This window comes from Phoxinus phoxinus (genome assembly GCF_949152265.1).
Source record: "Phoxinus phoxinus genome assembly, chromosome: 23".
NCBI lineage: Eukaryota > Metazoa > Chordata > Actinopteri > Cypriniformes > Leuciscidae > Phoxinus > Phoxinus phoxinus.
In genome coordinates, this window is record NC_136898.1 from 10,044,128 (window position 1) to 10,064,452 (window position 20,325).

The 20,325-nt window shown below is 38.3% G+C and overlaps 1 protein-coding gene across 2 annotated transcripts in view; it reads left to right on the forward strand.

Moving 5' to 3' along the window:
• Positions 1–20,325, forward strand: part of uvrag (UV radiation resistance associated gene) — a 100,944-nt gene that overhangs the window by 7,351 nt on the left and 73,268 nt on the right. For both annotated transcript variants that reach the window (XM_079600345.1, XM_079600344.1), the window contains exons 4-7: positions 2,363–2,524; positions 2,901–2,975; positions 3,151–3,236; positions 15,848–15,953. In XM_079600345.1, the coding sequence (XP_079456471.1) occupies positions 2,363–2,524; positions 2,901–2,975; positions 3,151–3,236; positions 15,848–15,953 (429 nt within the window). The remainder of the gene's footprint in view (positions 1–2,362; positions 2,525–2,900; positions 2,976–3,150; positions 3,237–15,847; positions 15,954–20,325) is intronic.

Below are 20,325 nucleotides of genomic sequence, written 5' to 3' on the forward strand. Positions count from 1 at the left end.
GAAATTTTTCACCACCTGAGCAAAAACATTCTTTATATCTGACCTGTACAGCTTACGAAGAAACACAATGGTTTCAACATGCATTTGTATCTTTTAACTTGAATGTGCCATTTCTATTTTACTTGACCCTTGATGTAACTTATTGGTATTAAATCATATTTTTGAAAACAAGCAGTCACTAAATGAAGCACATTTTAGGTTACCTGATCATTTTTTGTTTTACAGTGCTGTTTACTGTACCGGTCTTTACCAAGAAATTCTATAAAAAAATCATTTACAAATTCTTTGCAGACCAATCTATAGCAGATGGGGAGGTATATGGGGGAACCTGTTTGAAAATAGTAATTTTTTGGTGCTGATAGTTCAGAAATTACACATTTCACCTATACATTTTATTGCAGACATCAACAACAGGTGCCATCATATTTAGTCATAATAAGAGTTGTAATCATGCTAAAAGAAGACTGACCTAGAGCAGACCTGGCAGTGTATGTAAAAAGGCAATGTCCTCAAAACCAAAAGCATCAGGACTTCATCTTTACACATATGGCAAATCTACCCTCTCACCTACACAAAAAGGCATTGCTACAGCTCCCAGCAGCACTGCGTCATTTACTGATATAAAACAGATTTGCTAAATGGACTTTTTTTGGGGTCACACCGGCAACCTTTTACTTTTGAAACAATTCCTTATTTTAGTTCGCCAAGAAGAACGGATGTGGCTTCCTTCATTGACGACTGGAAAGCGGTTTAATGACCGTGTGGTCACTCTGGTCCGAGCCTGTAATTCTGTTGAGAAACATTGACGCATGGCAACTGCTAAAGAGAGAAGACAATAATAGCACAACACCCAAAAGCAAATGATCGTCAGTAATGTGATTTATACAGACACGATTAAAGGCTCCGTTCTTTCCCTTTATTCTGACTGCAATGGACGTTTTGATGATAATAGTGATGATATGAAATATTATAGGCTTAGAATACTGTATTTATTAGTGTTTTCACATGAGATTACACACCCTCAAGACAAGTTTATAGCTGGAGGGCTGTTCTTGTGTTATTCTTTTCTCTCCATTTATGGAATAGGCAGAGCTGTATTGAATGCAGTTGTTTATTATTAAATTTACGTGTAATAAATTTAAGTGTAATATAATGGGGAGTGGTCTGTAATCTTGTTTATTTTCTCTGCTTGTCCTCAATGTTATTAGAGAGAAAAGGAGGAAATCTATATCGTCATTACAGCAATCATAATTACAGTAGTTTTGACAATAGCACACACAGCCTATTTAGAGATTGACAGACGGTATATTTGTCCGTGATGAATTGATGCAAAGCTCTGATTCACTGATTCAATAGCATCATCACTCAAAATGTGAAGTGTCCATGTGGCACTTTTTATGCATTGAAACTTTTCGAAAAAATATGTCATTAAATATTGCTTTTATTACTATATATAGTCATATTTATTCATTTTTTATTATTATTTAGTCTATATATATCCGGTACCTATTTATATAAACAGTCTATATACAGAGCACACACACACACACACACACACGCACACGCACACACACGCACACACGGTTTCACACACAAAGCTTAAGCCTATTCCCTATTATATACATGTATACCTGTATGTGAATTCAAACAAATGTAACTGGTACTGTTTTGTCAGACACGCAAAATCTTTTCTTCACCTCTAACCTTCTTGCCCCTCTCTGCCTCCTTTTTTTGTTTCTTCATTTCCCTTCCTTTCTGGCCTTCCTGTACGTCCTTCCGGTCTTTCATGCAGTCATGCCTTCATTTCAGCCCCTCTTGTGGTCATGTTGATGGCTGTTTTCAGTGTTTTGTATTTATTTCTGCTGACCTAGTCACTGCCAGGGTAGTTTTGTCAGCTGCACATCCTCTTGGAGAAAGACCCTCTTTAGCCTCCAGACTGCATGACGGGACAGTTCTGCTAATCTGTTTCTGCTGTTCGTCTTTGAAAGCTTGGCGTGCTGCGTCATTGACTGTGCTGATAGGCCACACTTATGCATTATTAATAAAATCGATATGTCTAACAGCCTTAATTGCTGGTCTATTTGATCATATATTGGCTGCATTTTTGGCTGTATTAGTTTATTAATGCCCAGGCAAGATCAGCTAGCAGAAAGATGTTACTCACAAAGTACCCTGCAGGGTCGAAAATTAACACGGCCATCCACACGCACGCTCACACACGCTTTATTTACATTACGTGAGGTACACAGAGCTGAGTACACTTTGGCTACAAAGCTCAACGCTCTGAAAATTGTAAAAATAAATGCATTTTAAAGCAGCCGGCTATAAACTGTTCATTATTTTTTGTTTGTATATTTTTCAGAACCCGACATGGCGGAGCTTAGATTTTGCCATGCTGCCGGACCTCTTGGACATGTCTGTGTCGTGTTTTGTGGTGAGAATATGGGGTGGTAGGGAAGAACAATACCAACTGCTTATTGAGTGGAAGGTCAACCTAGATGGGCTCAGATACACAGGACAACAGGTGAGTAGTCAAAATATATATATTCACACTCGCATCTCTTGCTTTCCCTTTTCTATTCTCTACCAAGTTTATGTTGCTTTTTTTATGACCATCTAGTTTCCTGAAGTGTTTTGTTCTAAGATTTTATTGAAGTTTTATGAGGGAATTAAAAAAAAACATTCTTGAGTAACATTCCAAGTACAATATGTATAAAATCATACAACACTTTTATGTTAAGTTTATGTTGAGTAATTGTTGTAGCAATAATAATTATAATATTTATTATTATATTACACTGTAAAAAAATAGCAGTAGAATGTAAATTCTGCTTCAGGTTCACATCACATCCCAAAAATCCTTTAACATTTCTCTTTTCTCCCCATCTCTTTTCTTTCAGATTCGCTCCAGAAATCCAAATGAGATCATCTTTGGACTGAACGATGGCTACTATGCAGCTGAGTTTGATCACAAGGTATTGTTCAAACTCTAGGAATGGGTTCCAGAATAAATTCCAGGCCATCTTCAAACCTTGTCATCTATCAGAGCTCGAATTCACTTCTATCTCTTGGGGGTTTCAACCTGTAGAATCTTTCATATGGTAAGAAGAAAGTCTTTGTGAAGCTCATGGACTGTTTTCTTTCCCACAGGAGAATTCTGACAAGAAGAAGAACAGTTTGCTCCAGGTGGACCAGAGCTCTGTCAGAAACTCCTACAGTGTTTTCTCTTTACTGAGGTGAGAGAAGACTCAATGGAACATATCATGGAAAAAAGGCCTTTTTACCTCTATTTTACTTTAACATTGACAATTCAATGCAATCAAATACTAAAATTCTAGAAAAGTGTAGAGTATGGCCATTTCAAATGTCCAATTGCCATATATAATTAAAATTAAGATCTCTTTTGATTAATAATACATCTGCAGTACTTTGACTGTATTGACACATCGCTGACTATTGCGAAAGGAATTGGAATTTCATTCCTACTGGACTAGCATTTGCTCTTAACATATGTTCAGCTCCAATTTGAAAGTTCCTCAGTTACTTTCCAGAATTGTATTATCTTTCCATTTGAGACCCAGAAGCAGTTCCCATCATCAAGAAAAGTTCCTTTCCTTGTCCGCCAGATAGCGCTCTGTGTTTCTTCTCTCTTTCAAATTGGACCCCTGCTGCAGGGTGGCGTCTCGTTCTTCAGCCAAAGATGACTGATGTTTTTGCAGTCTTGGATAACCGTAATCCTTGGATAAAAGACCTGATGGATGAGGAGAGCAGGAAATCAAGGAAGAAAAATTAGTCCACCTTGTCATGGTGTTGGCAGACCTCTCCAAACCAAGTTGAATGTTGGCTCAATGTTCTGCTGTAGCTTCATTGCAGCACTAGATGGCAACAGCTCCCTGCAAATACCAATATGTTTTGTAATGTAGCGCAACCTGAGAGAAAGGAGGCACTCTGGAGAGTGTTAAATAACTCACAAACTTCCCATATTCAGATGTGTCTGTGTGAACACATCTGCACTATTACAACATCATAATTACATCTATCTAAAGAATGTATATGATCCCACAGATGTTAAGAAGCACACAAGCGCCCGTTTTCCCGAACCTTCATTCATGCGCACCTCAATGGCCATGTGCATATTTTGTTGTGTGGAATGTAGGGCAGTTCCTCAGAGCTGTGCTGTAGTGGGGTGATATAGAGTTAGCTAGAGGCTGCTGCTCACTACGTGTGATGGTGTTTGTGAGTCTCTTGGTAGTCTTGATTAGGAGTCTGTGCAATATCTTGGCTTCGGCCTGAGGTGGGCCCATGTCTTGGCCCAAATTCCGAAATCTTATGCACAGGTCGCATATTTGTATACACACACCGGCTGACAGAAACATGCATGGGATGCATTATTCTAGATTTTTTGTAATCTTATGGACTTCTTTCTTTTTTTGTTTTTTTGAGGATATTTGTGTGGAAACTGAACAATGGCAGAAACAATTATGCTTCATTCCAAGGGATGGGAATTACAAATTGAACAATTCCAGTACCTTAACAATTATATTAGTACTTTAAAGATAGATAGATAGATAGATAGATAGATAGATAGATAGATAGATAGATAGATAGATACTGTAGATGTTTACAGAGTCTTTTACTTTACAGTCTTTTTAGAGGCAGCATAAATGCAATCCAGTCATTGGCCTTAAATATATATTAAACAACAATACTAAACAATTTTTTTTTTTTTACATTTCATTCATTTATTTTATAAAATACCACTGACAAGATGTACAGTGTGGTTCTTTAACTACTTGTTGTTACATTGGCAACTGTAAAGAACTGACCCAAGAGTCATTTGTTCAGTAATCTGACTACACTATATGTTTTTGATTCACTAATGTGAACCTGCATGTAAGATTCATTCACTGAATCAGACTACACTGGTTGCACTATATGTTTTTGATTCACTAATGTGAACCTGCATGTAAGATTCATTCACTGAATCAGACTACACTGATTGCACTATATGTTTTTGATTCACTAATGTGAGCCTGTATAAAATAATCATTCACTGAATCAGACTACACTGGCTGCACTATATGTTTTTGATTCACTAAAGTGAACCTGCATGTAAGATTCATTCACTGAATCTGACTACACTGGCTGCACTATATGTTTTTGATTCACTAAAGTGAACCTGCATGTAAGATTCATTCACTGAATCTGACTACACTGGCTGCACTATATGTTTTTGATTCACTAATGTGAACCTGCATGTAAGATTCATTCCCTGAATCAGACTACACTGGCTGCACTGTATGTTTTTGATCCACTTAAAAGTGCCGGCCTCATAAGAGTTATTTCGTTTGGGAATCAGACTACATTGGTTGTGCTTGATTTCACATAAAAGAACAGATTCATTAGTGTAATTCATTTGGAAGTCGGACTACACTGGTGTGTAAAGTCTGTATAGCTCTTGGCAAAAACTCCTTGTGTTCCGGGTTGAATGGGCGGATGGCGACGGTTGTTATCAGCACTGAGGAAGCATTTGATTTGATTGACAGTGCTGTGTTGTCAGCGATTAACTCAACCTGACGATCTTTAAGTGGGAATAATACTGAGAGGAAAAGAGGAAAAACAAGAAATCAAAGTAGTTAGTATTCTAATAAAATGAATCATTAATCTGAAGAGAAATATTTCCTCTGCATGTGCGATTTATGCTACTCTAGGGTGGGCAGCCCGTCCGTCATGCTACAACGGGCCACTCGTGGGAAACAAGTGGGATTCTGTGATCTAAATCAGTCCAAGTTGTCAGGAGTTGTTGTAAGGGGTGTTTTCTTTTGCATTTGTTTTATGGTTGTGTGTTAGTGGACCAAAGTAGCTTTTTGTCTTCGGAAAAGGTGTTTGCTGTTTCTCCTGGTTCTTTGGTTCTTGGTTCCTTCCCGTATTGTCTTATACAGGAAATGTTCTCAGCGAGGCTTGCGCAAGCCAAAGGAAATTCCTGCTTGCGTATGAATTCAACTTTTTATCTCCCATCACCCCTCTCAGCTGGTTCACACTGGGAATAATCAACACATGCTTTCGAAATACTTTTTCAGTGCAAAGAACTGTCATAACTAGACTAGTATTCTTTGAAACATGACTGAATCATCCACTTTTTTGGATGTTCTTGGGTAATATGTAATATTTCACCCAAGAACCATAGTGTATTTTTTTCTGTGGAATGTTTTGGGAGAACTATTCCTTTAAGATGTTCAGTTAGCTCAAAATAATTTCTGCTATATAAAAGCATTTCTCCTTCTTTTTAAAGATCGATTCCCCTCACTCTCCCATCAATAAAGTAGCAAGTGAAGAACAGTGGCGGCGTTGTACGGCAAAGTTCAGGGAGTAGAGTGTGACCCGGTGGTTGCTCCGGCGATAAGCCTTTCCTGCTTTTAGCGCCTTTCAACAGGTCGACGGGTCGTACGCACCCCCGCCGAAGGGCATAGTTCTGGACCGGATTATCGGGTACGGCTTTAACAGCTGGGTTCATGCTAGCCCCTCAAAACCCTAAAGCAACAACCTTCAGGACCGGTAACGCCTGCCATGGCTTACGGAAAAACAAACTCGCTCTTAATCTCCGCATCGCCCGGCTGAAAATGGATGCTGGTGTTTTGGTCTCTCAGGGCTTTGTGGGAGGCTGTGGTAATAATAGTGTAGAGAAGGCATGAGGGGATATTGGAGCCCTGCTTATAGAGGAGCTTTAATAAAGGGATGAAGTGCATCAGCATCTCTTCATCACCTTCTACAAGCCCTCTACACATTGAAGCTCTTTTTCAGAACCTAGTAAGCTGCCTTATTGCCTACACTGATCAAAAGTTTGGGGTCAGTAAGATTTTTTTTTAAATAAATGACTTTTATTCAGCAAGGACACGTACAATTGATCAAAAGGGAGGGTGAAGAGTCAAGACATTTATATTGATACAATACATTCTATTTCAAATAAATCCATTTTTTTTAACTTTATATTTGTCAAAGAATCCTAAATAAAATCATGGTTTACACAAAAATAGAATATATATATAATTAATTAATAGTAACTAATATAACTATTTTCAACATTGTTGATAAATGTTTCTTGAGCACTAAATTAGTAGCCTATATTAGAATGATTTTTGAAGGATCATGTGAACTTTTACAAATAGATAAACTATAAGTCAATATTTGAGGGGTAGGACACACTCAGTTCAGTTCATGGAGCTCTTTCCCAATGATCTGATGATCTAAGTCAGGTGTGTTAAATAAAGAAGACACCTCCCTTTCTGTCTTTCATTTTTGACCTTCAGTGTAAAGCGTCATGTTTAAAGGTGCAGTATGTAATATTGACAGCTAGAGGTTGAAATAATAATTACTGCAGTCCAAATTCAAAATATTGGAGAGAGTTCTACTTACAGTATATACATCACTTTTAATCTGGGTTCATGTAGACCGCTTTCATTCAGGGTTCCACATGTGACTTCTTTGGCATGCGCTGTCGAGTCGAATGTGTGCTTAATGTGTTTCACCGTCTGTTTGGTTGGATGACTATAATGTTTTAATACAAATTGATGTTAGTCTCATCATGAAGCACAGTCCCAAAGCTGTTATAATCTAACTCGCTACGGATTGCAGCACTACTGAAGACTGCTGAATGTATTGAGACACTGATGTAAGGGTCAGCCGAACTTGAATTCCTCCTTGCCGTGAGCTGGAGGGCCTGAACACAGCAGATCTGCAGCTTACATGATCTAAGCTGCAGATCTAACTCATCCAGCTGGATTTGTCAGAAAGAAGTTTTCCTTTTGAAAATACATTGTTACAGAATACATGGTTAAATGAAAGCTTTTTGGCTCACACTAAGGAGCTGGCCTTGTTTGTTTGATTAATCAGCATTGTAGTGATTCTTCACGGACATTTTCCATGAAAAAATATATTTTAATCAGTAACTGTGGAATGGCTGAGCTTGACAAATATAGACATTTATTGAGTACACTAGCTACTTTTCACGCTATTTTAATTTAGCATTAAATAATAGGTCATCTAACAAATAAGGAAGAGTTACCTAATGTTTTTGTTTTTGCTTGAAAGAACATGGATTTGGATTTTTAGAGTTGTAAAAAAAGAGAATAATGGACACCAGTTTGTACCCTATTGTTTGTAATCGAGACCTAAATTTACCCATGTACTATAGATTTTTTAATTTTGTCACTTGTTCTTTGTGCGATGAAAGTTTTTTTTGTGTGTACCATTTTTTTCAACTTAATTTGGATAGTACAGTAGAGATCGACAAGCTGAACTTGAACTAGGTTGCCCAAAGCGGCCAGAAGTCTACAATAAAAGTTTTCTTTTTACCTTTTTTGTGAAGGATATTTGGACACGGGTTTAAAAATTTTTTTGTTTTTTGTAAGCATGACCCAATATGTCTGATTTCCCCTCACAGGCTGTTTTATCTTAAAAGGACATGGGATTTGAAGCTTTAAAAAAAGAGAGTAATGCGCACCAATTTGTATCCTTTTGGTTGTAATCCTGAAGTGCCAACAAGCAAAACGCAAGAATTCACACCCGGTTGAGCCAAGATATCCGTTAAACTGTTTTTGAGCAAAAATGTGCACCGCAAAAATGTGCACAGATGATGTAATGGCGAGGTGTCAAAAGGATTGGTCGTCTCTCGGCAAAGACCAGGCAGGAATGTCAGCGCCCAAAATATTTCCATGGTGCACAATCTTATCTATGCCTTCTGTACTGGAGACAATGGCGAGTTCTGAGGTGTGTGGAGACGGAGGCGTGTGTTGACATTCTCCTGGTCTGAGCAGCAGGTAGGGGTCCACTGTAGATAGTTGCGTGTTTGTTTTCTTTTCCGTTCAGGCTCACATCCCTTCGAGGTTGTTTGCACTCTAGATTTTTCCGTGTCGTGTCACTTGTACATTGTGCAATAAAAGTGTTTTTGTTTCTTTTTTTGTGAAGGATACTTGGACGCAGGTTAACAGATGTGATGTGTTTTCATAAGTACGACCCAGTATGTTTGATTCCTTTGCACAGGCTGCACACATTATCTTTGATTTATGTACTGCGAGTGTAATTATTAGCCTACAGTGAAATCCATATCGATCAGTGACACTTCAGGTATAGTCATTCCAGTGCAATGAGTGCAATGCTTTTTGGGGAAAGCAGGTTGTGAGTATCGTTTAAGCATTAGTTTATACTGGATCTAAGTGTTCCTTTAGGTAAATTACACGTGATATGCAAGCAGATCTGTGGCTTTGGCTGTGTGTGTGTGTGTGTGTGTGTGTGTGTGTGTGTGTGTGAGAGACCCGTATCTCCAGGAGGGAAAGAGGACGTGAAGGAATTGCAAAGACAACAGAAGACTGGCTGTCACCTGATATAAGGGCATTTATCAGCATTTATCCAAACATAAAAAGAGACAGAAAACATTTTTCATCCCTTCATTTTGTAGATACCAACCAGACAGACTGTATTTCATTTCCTTTCTTTGTCTTTTCCACTCACATTCAAACACACACGAAGCGATCCGTGGAATGTTCCATTGAAGCGGTTGCTTAAAATTGAAAGGTCAAATGATATGAAGGCCATTCTAAGAAACGGGTGATTTTTAAAAGTACGTTTTTGTAAAAAAAAAAAAAAAAAAGTTTTTATCTGATGTATAAATGTTAATAAATTGCATTGTGCTTCTCAAGCTAAATTATTATAAAATATTAAATAAATTAAATATAAAAATTATTTTGTTATAAATATCAAATGAATATTATTATAAAACTTGTTAGATAAAATATAAAAGAGATATAAATAAAAGAGCATGCTAGCTTTTAATCAAAGCTTTTTTAAATCAAAATGTGCATATTTGCTAATATAGCCCACACTTTGACAACTAATTGACATAAATTATATACAAATATAAAAATACTGGAAAAAATAATAATAATATTAAAATAGCACTGTTACAGCCAGGAGAAGCTGATAAAGAAAAAGCTAAACACTTTTTTTTATGTTTACAAAAATGATTAACATAGTAAAAGTAGTCACCTGATCTTTACGCATAGAAATGTAAAAAATAACTTTAACAAGTAATTTTTTACTCTTACTATATGTATAGTAGTTACTCATGAGATGAGAAGACAAATGGGGAAAAAGGGCAGTGAGAAATGAAGAGCAGTAACTTTAAAGTTTGTTTGTATTTTTCAGTGTTCTGTTTAAGATCTTCATATTTACCAGCGGCAAGCAATGTTAGGATTGAGCAGCAAAATGTAATTGGGTTTGACATGCTCCAATCTTTCTTGGCCATTTCAGGATATGACATCAAAACTTCTCAGAGCGCATCTTTGTTCTTTTCCTGAAGCATCTGTCTTTGTTTTCATTTCCTGTTTTATTTTCGGCCTGGTTTTACAATGCTGCACTGCTGTGTTGCATACAAACACAAGTCGAGATTTATTTGGTTATCAATGAACGGTAAATACATAAACACACCGAGAGGTAAATGTGGGAGAGAAGGAATGTCAAAGCGAAAGAGAGAAAACAATGTTTACAATAATGTGTCTCTGTTCTTGTTCCAGGCAGCGACTCTGGAATGAATTAATTTGTGTTTCAGGTCAAGGAGTTAATGCTTTTCTATGTTTATTTTTTTCTCTTTTAAGTCTTTTTTGTTCAGTTTTTTATGCTTTTCTGAGATAAGTGAAACTAGATTTTTACATTTTCTTGTCTGTAAAAAACAAACTGCCATAATGTTAGGATGATCTGTGTGGTTGCCAGGGTGTTGCTATGCATTTCCTAAGTTGTTCTGACTGTAGCTAGTGTGTTTATATGCACTTTATGTGCTGTGTACTGTGTACTGTGTTTGCTAGGGTGATCTAGATGATTGCCATGGTGTTGCTATGTGGATGCTATGGTTGTCTGAGTGGTAGTTTGTGTATTGCATTGTATAGGGTATTTTGAGTGATTGCTAGGGTTAAAAATAGGCTTTGATTGCTAAAGTAATTGCACACCTTTCCTGAATAAGTGATTACATGTTTGATTGATTTTCATCTAAGTGTAATCCTTCCCTAACTCTAAGGCTGCATCTGAAATCGCATACTCTCTTGAGTAGGTACTTATTTTGACTAAAAACTTTTAATGTGTGTAGTAGTATGAATGTAATCTGGACGTACTAATATTGACCATGTTGCCCTTATCACGTGACCTACGCTTCACTTCAATTCACAAATCCTTTACCGTGGCCTCATGGGATAGTAAAGTGTCCATTCTATGCACTTTTTACCTACTCTTTTATGAGTACTGTGAATTCGGACATACTTCTTTTGGCACATACTGTTTTTCGCCTACTATATAGTAGAGCAGTATGCGATTTCAGATGCAGTGTGAAAAGTAGTAAAAGTGATGCTTGACTTAGCAAACACAACTAGTTATCTATTGCTTGGGTCACTGCACCCAGCTTCCCTCCGATGTCAATCTCAGAAATCATTCCAGTTTTTTAAAAGGTGATTCGCCAGAAAAGAAAGTTGTTGTGATTGAAGTGTTTGTATTCTAGCGTGTGTTTGATGTCTGAGCTGCCTTGCTGGTTGCCGGGTAGCCTCCTGTGCCCTTCTCTGATTGGCTGAGGGAGATAGGTGTTGAAGGGCAGACGGGTTGAGGGTTGATAAGAGTGCAGACATGCGTGAAATCCGATTGGGCGATAACTGCCGCTCACCTGGGGGAAGTGGCCTATCAGATTTCTCAATCACGGTGACGATAAAGCTGTCAAATCAGCTTTGACTTGACTTATCGGCGTGCCATATCACCCTGCATATAACAAGAGAGAGACACTGCTGATAAAAAATAATAATATTTTTCCTGTCGTTGTGTGAACTTGTTACAGGGTAGATTTTAAAGGGCCAGTGATTTATGCCCTGGTCAGCTCATGCAGACTAATACGCTTCTGGGAAAGTGCGAGAGGAAGAAAGGAGAGGCCCCAAATATGAGCGAGAGGGGTGCAGTTTTCCAATCTCTAGCTTCAGAAAAAAAGGTATAAAGAAGAAAAAGTGGATTTATAGAAATGGTAGCTGTGCATTATATAGCTTTGGTGGGCAACCACCGGAAATTATCACCATAGTTGTGTGTAGACAATCATAAAACCTTACTTCCCTGAAACTTTATGAAACTTTTACAGGGGTTTGTTAAAAGTACCGTAGATAACTTTTGTATGAGCTTTGCTTGGAGTGACAGGTCAGCTATACTTCTAGCAGATGTAGAGTCTAGGTCTAGTTTTGGACCAGTGTGGTCACAGGAGGGCCGAAACGTAACTCGGATGAATTGCTCGGGGAGTATTAGTCTGCATTGTTTCACTATGCTGATATTGGCACTTAACCTTTGTCAGCAAACTGTTTGAATTCTCTAATGCTAGTCATAGGAGAATCTTGATGGTCTGGATCAGAAGCTGGCCATCTCTCTGTTCTTTCTTGGACCTATAATTGAATCGCTGCAATTTGATGATTGCTTACGAATGACGTGTGTGGTAATGAAGTCATCAGTGTAAAAGCTTTGGAAAGAAAGAAGTTTAAAAAAACTTAAAGCAGTGTCACAAAGGACTCTGGCCCCCCTCGGATGGATTCAAAAAGGCCCACAGATGGGAAGATACAATGCAAGGTTTCTGTCGGCATGTGGGAGGAAATTCTCCCCCCGTTACGCTCAATGTGGTATGCTCAGTTTTCCCAGGATTTCTCAAAATCTGTTAAAAACAAGGAGGTCCATAGCATTTGGAGAAAACTTATCGGAAACTAAGAAACCCATCAAAAGTGACTATCCTGGGCTGTGAAATGTTGGTCTGAAACATCCACTGTAATGTAGTTAAATGTTGGCAATGCACACTATTGTTAAAAAGTTTGGGTTTGGTAAGATGTTTAAATGTTTTTGGAAAAAGTCTCAAGGCTGTATTTATTTGATAAAAAATACAGTAAAAACAGTAATGTATTAGAAAAAGTATTACAATATAAATTAGCGGTTTTTATATTATAAAATGTAATTTATTCCTGTGATGGCAAAGCTGAATTTTCAGCATCCATTACTCCAGTCTTCAGTGTCACATGATCCTTCAGAAATCATTTTAATATGCTGATTTGGTACTCAAGAAACATGTCTTATTATTATCAAAGTTGAAAAGAGTTGTAGTCTTCTTCTTATGCCTGATTTGGTAGCTGAACCAAACCAGATAGATAGACGAAGGAATTATAACCTCTGCTGGGCCTTTTTCACAAAGGAGTCAATGTGATTGTCCCACCTCAGGTTCTAAGTCATGGTGGCGCTCAGGAACCTGAATGACTCCACAGTGCTGCTCAAGATGGCGAGTGGGGGAAGTGCCGAGGTGTTCCTCCTGAAGTCCACAATCATCTCCACTGTTTTGAGCGTGTTAAGCTCCAGGTTGTTTTGACTGCACCAAGGCAGCCAGCTGCTCAACCTCTTTTCTGTATGCAGACTCATCACAGTCCTGGGTGAGGCCGATGACTGTGATGTCGTCTGCAAACTTCAGGAGCTTGACAAGAGGGGTCTTTGGAGGTGCAGTCATTCGTGTACAGGGAAAAGAGCAGTGGTGAGAGCATGTGACCCTGAGGAGTGCCAGTGCTGATAGTGAGGGTCTTGGATGTGAGTTTCCGAAGTCTCACTAGCTGCTGTCAGCTGCTTTCCTGTCAGAGAGCTCCATTGACAGATTGGGATGGCACGGAGAGCAAGGTCAGTTTGCCTGTGAGAAGATCCGGCATGATGGTATTGAAGGCCGAACTGAAGTCCACAAATAAGATCCTGGCATAAGTCTCAGATCTATCGAGATGGTGCTGGATATAAAGGCAGTCCCATGTTGACTGCATCATCCAAAGACCTGTTTGCTCTGTATGCAAACTGAAGGAGATCCTATAGGGTTCGGAAGCTGTGCTCACGGAGCTTAACCAGCTCTCCGGCGCGCTTCCCTCGTTTGCGATTGACCGCACGTTTGATTAGCACCACGGCCCCTCTGACTAAAATGTCCAGCAAAACGTCAGAATAATCAAAAACTGGAGTGTTGCCTAATGTCCAGTTGTTCATCTTTGCTGACACTGATAGGAAAATAATAACAGCACAATAATTGAAGAGCCATTCCAATAATTGGATACCACCATCTTGGTATAAGGTAAATACCACATGTAGTTACAACATCTTCCAGCAGGGGCATAACAGGCTAAATTTGACTCTTTTACTGACATCTGAGGCTGTTACATTCATAAATGCATATTCTTCTTGATTTTTACTGCACAACAGCTGTAGTTTGTGTGCTAATTAGCATCTGCCTTGTCTAATTTGTTTTTAATCCCGACCATGTGCACTTCTGATTGTCCTTGAGGGATTCCAGTGAGAATGTGTTAATCTTACTGTTCAAAAAGAGAGAGAAAGAACCATTAATGGAGGTCGAGCGAGTGAGCGCGTGAGTTATGAGAGTGTGAAAAAAAGTTAATTGTATACTGTCGCTGAAATGTTTTGTGGTCGAGCAAATCAGCTGCCTTTCATGAAGTGGGAATACGCTACTAGTGAGAACAGCAAAGCTCCATCAATGCTCCCTGGATTTCATGGTGCATTGTGGGACTTTTTAGGGAGCGAACATTTCGTGCAATTAAATAATTTTTGTATGGATGCACTTAATTCTTAAATTCAGTTTGACAGAATTTTTCCTTCAGGTGAATTAAAAATGTCACCATACCACTGCAATTGAACAATTGGTATTAAAACCATTTGGTTTTGTTGTAAAACCAGATGAGTCAGAAAATTAGGCCCATGGTGCAAACAAAAACAGGCAAAATGAGGAGACCCATTTGCGGTGTTATTAATCTCCTAACAAACCTGTTATTTATAAAAGTTTATCTTAACAAGCCCATTGCCTTTGGGAAATAAACAAACAATACAAAAACAACGCCTGACCTCCGGTCCTGTCATGAGTTTTCAGTTTATGTGTTCTCTAATTACCGCAAATATAAATCTGAAATCGGTCACCGTGTGAGATCATCTCCCCTTCACATGCGGCAATTCTGTTTCCATTACATCTGAGAATGGGTGTTTATATGCGTCCGGCTGTCATCCTTCATTTGATTGACCTAATTCCATCTATTTGAGTCAAGATCCAATCACTGATTGTGTTTTAGTTAGGTTTTACAATACAAATGCTCAACTTTTCAAATTAAAGGAATATGAATGAAAATTCTGTCATCATTTACATTTGCTCACTCTCATGTCGTTCCAAATCTAAATTACTTTCTTGTGTATAGCAGATTAATATACTTTAATCGAGAGAGAGAGAGAGAGAGAGAGAGAGAGAGAGAGAGCAGCTTGAACATTCTTCAAAAATAATGTGTATGTTTGTATAATTACTGTATATGCATATTTTTTGTGTGGTTCTTTTGTTAATTTCTTTTGTCAGATCAACTAGTTTGTATATGTTTTGTGGGTTCTATTTTTAATAACTGTGTATATTTAACTACACATTGTCATTATTAAAAACTAGTTGAAATCAGTGTACTTCTGATTTGCTTGACTGCTTCATCAAAAAGAATCATAAGAGTCGTTTGTTTGCGTTTTATGCTGGTCACACACTATACGCTTGTTATTGAGAGCAGATGTGAAAAGAACATTGTGTCTTTTTTGACTTGGTACTAGTTTTTTTTGTTAGGTTCACAGCTCTGATCAAACCTTATCTTTTTATCCGTGGTGCAGGAAACTCAGTTATTACAAAGTTCTGTGTGCATTCATGTCATTAAATCATTCGGTTCAAGTACTTGGAATGGCTTCTTCTTTACATTCTCAACCCTAACAGTGATGCATCCTGTGTGTGTTTCCTCCACAGGCTTCACACAGCCCAGAGAGCCATTAAGCAGACTCAGGTGACGGTTCAGAAGATCGGAAAAGAAATTGAAGAGAAACTGAGGACAACAGCGTCCTGCACAGAAAAGGTGAGACCCAACAAATCAAACCAGTGGGATTTCTTGGCTTGTCTAGGTCTGCTTGTGTGCTCCTATTCATTCAGGATTATTTTTATATTCTGTATACTTTCTATGTTCTCTAACTTCATAAATCCTATCCGGCCTGTTGGGTTTTCTTTTCCTTTACACCTGGTACATAGTACTGATGGTAAGACTCTGTAAAGCACCTCTGCAAGTATAAAAGGCTAAATTTACAGTTGCTGTATGCTTGACAGAATTTTATAGCATATTGTCAAACTCAATTTAAAATTCAATACTTCACTCTGTAGTGGGGATATTGTCTTTCCAGGCTCACAGAATTACTCTTTCATGAGAGATGGCAGTATAAACCAGCTTTTGATAAGCTATCTAGCAGTGTATCAGACAAGCATTTCACTTTAGTGACTCTCATAAAGAAAGCACAATTGGGAAACATTAAAAACTAAATGTACATAAAAGTACATTTTCTCTCAATTGTAATATAATTCGTAAATGTGCCCCCAGTATTATATTTTGTCAATTAAAAACAAAGCTTCAAACATAAAGAAATGAATTGGAGTCTGTTAGAACAAGCTTTGGAAACACTTCAGTTAAAATTTTTCGTTTACATCTGCTTTAGTTAACAGGAAGTTAAAGCTGCAGTCCGTAACTTTTTTGAGTTAAAAATGATCCAAAATAAATTTGAGCAAGTACATACATAATCAGCCAGTGTTCAAAACTATCTACTTGCCTTAGCTCGATTCAAAACGGTAAGCTTGTATTAATGTTTTTAATTCCAGTGGTACTGGTGGATTTCCGCGGGAAATTTGAGCATGTCTTTGCGTCATTACTTCACATCTGTACACATAAAGAAGATGTCCCGGCTAGTAGGCTATATTGCGTGTGAGAATGTTGGAGGTGGATATTTATAGCCTTTTCTCACAGCACTTGATATAATTAAACGTATCAATTTGATGGCGGATCCAGAAAGGTTCAAACGACAATTACCAGGGATAACTGGAGATTCACCTGTTGTAAAATGCAAAAGACTTCGGAGTGGCAACAAAAAAAAAAAAGAGACTGCAACCCGGCCCATGCGAAAACAAGGATAATATCAGAAGGCTTTTGAAAGTTGGCGTGAACTCCGTGTTTTAAATGGGGTTCAAAACGGACGCAGAGACAGCTTTTTTTTAAACTATTAGAAATTAGACTGCACAGAAATGGAAACTGAACTACAGATAGCCCTAATACACATTAAATGTAGTCACGCAATGCTGATGTTGTTAACATGAACAATTTGAGAACAAAGTATAATTTGCACGGTTTGACGTGATATGATAAGCGATCGTTAGATTTAATCAGCGCGATTTACTACAATTCTTTTTTCCCCTTAGTTGGTCAGAACAAAAGTGGATGTTACTTACTTTTTAGATTACATTTTCCGGTGAAAATTGGTCATACTTCCAAAAAGTAGAATCTGTGATTCTGAATGACAGTATCCACACCGGTGCGGTGACGGAGAGATACACATTCTCCTCAAAACATTGTGTTCATCCGCGCTGTGCCGTGCCGAGCCGAGGCACAACCCACGTAAAGTTGATAATTCCGCGAATAACTGCAATTGCAGATTTCGAACAGAGATAAACAGGAAAAACTACGGACTGCAGCTTTAAAATGAGCAATTCTGTAGAATTTATTATTCTTAGTTAATGTTAAACTCAACAATTACTACTTTTTTTACGAACTGAACATGTTCCATCATTTTGAATTAAGTAGATAGATAAGCAGATTGATCATTTACTTTCTCAGAAAAATATATTTGACCATTGTGCAACTACAAATGCTTTATTATTTGCTGATTATTTCAAGCAGTTGCAGTGTTATTTTTACAGGTGAGAATGAGAGTTCAGTATGCTGGTGCTAGTACCCTCAGTTTCAGACAGGAAGTCAGGGTACCCAGTCACTCAACACAAACAGCAGCAGTGTGGTAAATGGCCTCAGAGTTGTGTATCTTGTGTTACAAGATCCTCATAAATATGTCATTAGGTCCTCGGGCGGCTCTTGTATCCTGTGTTTTGGTGGATTTAGAGATCCCGAATCCCACGGCTTTATCCCTTCTCTATGTATCACCAATGCCCTTGTTACCAGAAAATCCTCTTGTTTGTGTTTCCACACTCACTGTATCCTGCAATAGAATGAAAAGTAAAAGGAAAACATATTTAGCATTTTTGGAGGTGGCAGTCAGCAGCTGCGAAAACGTGGCCGTTTGAGAAGGTTTTATAGTTGTGCTTATAGTTAATGAAAACTTCAAAAGTCTGTCCTCTCTCCTCTCCCAGTTGGCTGTAAATGCCCAGACACCTTCCACTCAGAATAAATGTAATCACACACACATTTAAAAAATTGTTTTTCCTTCTCTCAAACTCTTCAGAACTCTGATCCAGTGCGTAGTGTGCTGCCTCGCTGTCTGGAGTTATTTGTTCGTAGACGCCGCTTGGTGGATATTTTGTAATCTAGGTAGTAGGGATGTGCTCGAAGCCTAGTACTGTGTTCGGAAAGGAAATAACACATTCTATGGAGCCCCTAGAGGGACATGGGGATGGAAAAATATATAAGATGGGAAATTGAGATTGCGCTCTCACAATTATTTTGTCAAATTATGTGAAAATATGCATATCAAATTATTATATTACTGTATATAATTTGTGGGCATCAGGGAGCTGCTATCAATATACAATATATCGCAATTGTTTTTGAATGCATGCTCGCTTTCGCTACTTTCTCTTTCCAATTCACGATTTTGCGTACTTCAAAAACAGCTTGTTTGCATATTGATATTTGATATTGTTGTAATACCTATGACGTCACACGGGCAAATGCAGTTGCATATGCCTGCTTCCAGAGCAAGACACAACGAATAGTTATAACATCATCGCACCATAGACCCCACCCACTGGCATTCAGTCGCTTAATGGTTAACATTTGCTTACACTATATATGAGCTTCGTTTTATCATATTAGATACATTTGAGTGTTGAAAGTTGTTATAATGCTACTCTGTGCGTTCGCTCGGCGGCTGCTATATGAGACACTTGTTGCACACTGCAGAGAGCTAGATCGATATTAGGCATGGTACTCGCAGAAAATCAAGTAAACGAGATTTAAATAAAAACACTTACTGTGTTGAGCTGTATTACAATGATTAGTTTTCTGTCGATAAATATATCTAAACAGTTGCTCACCTGTCTAATAAAACACATAATATATGAAAGCTTCTTTGGTGTTCCCATGCCATGCATTCTACAAAATAAAACCGGAAATCAACGGTAACGCGGGTATGATGTCATTAATAGGCGACGCGCGGACACGGTCCGTGTCCTGGTTAAATCTTACATAATGTGCCTTTAAAATAATAAAAAAATCAATGTCATGACCCCTTTAATTGAAACTGAAATGTGTTTTTTTGGATAGAAATGCATTGAAAAATAGCGCATCCTTGAAAGACTTCAGAAAGAGTGAAAATGAGAGATTCCTTGACTCACATTTGCCCTCTCACACACTTGTGAGTCATAAAGACGCCATCACTCGAGATGCCCTACCACACACACACTCCTGCTGTCTTTGATGTTTAAGTGCTTAGTGTTTGTATGGCGGCGGCCCCTCCACCTGTTGAAATGCTGTTTTCTCAGAGGGTGAGATGTTCACAGGACCATCTATTGATCTCCGCTGTCTCAGTGTCATGGAGGTCTGTCATTTTCTTTGGAGTTTCTGTTTTCAAACTTTGTTTTTGGTTCCAGTGTTTTTTTTGTTTTTTTTTGGTTGGTTGGCCAAAGCAAAGAACATGACTTCACTTTTTTTCTCTCACTCTTGCTTGAATCCAAATCAGCCAGAAATGATCATGACGTGAAAAGAAGTTGCCAAAACATGAAGCGTTTATTATGAACAAACACGAGAAAGCACAGCAAACACAATACGACATGCAATAATTACAAGTACGTTTTTGTCTTACAATATCCAACACAATACTCATCCAAAGGCTCTAAAAGCCTTCTGAAGCCTACATATGTTGGGAATATTATCACACGTCTTTCTTAGCGGTTCGTCAAGTCTCCGTGAATGACTGTGAAGTCTCTTCCTCTCCAAAAACGAATTGGCAAGTTTCTGGAGTTCTCCACATGTCAAATTTCAGGATACGTTTACACTAATAGCTGACACTCTCCCTCGATCACAGGAGCGCTACCTGGACCGCACCAAAGGTCAGCAAGGGTCTGAAATTCCTGCAAAAGTGTATCAGTTACTGCGCTTAATGAGCAAAAGTCTGTTTTGAGTTTTTCCTTCAGGCTTGAGGTTATGTGAACCTGATTACAGATCAGAGCGTTCGCCTCTG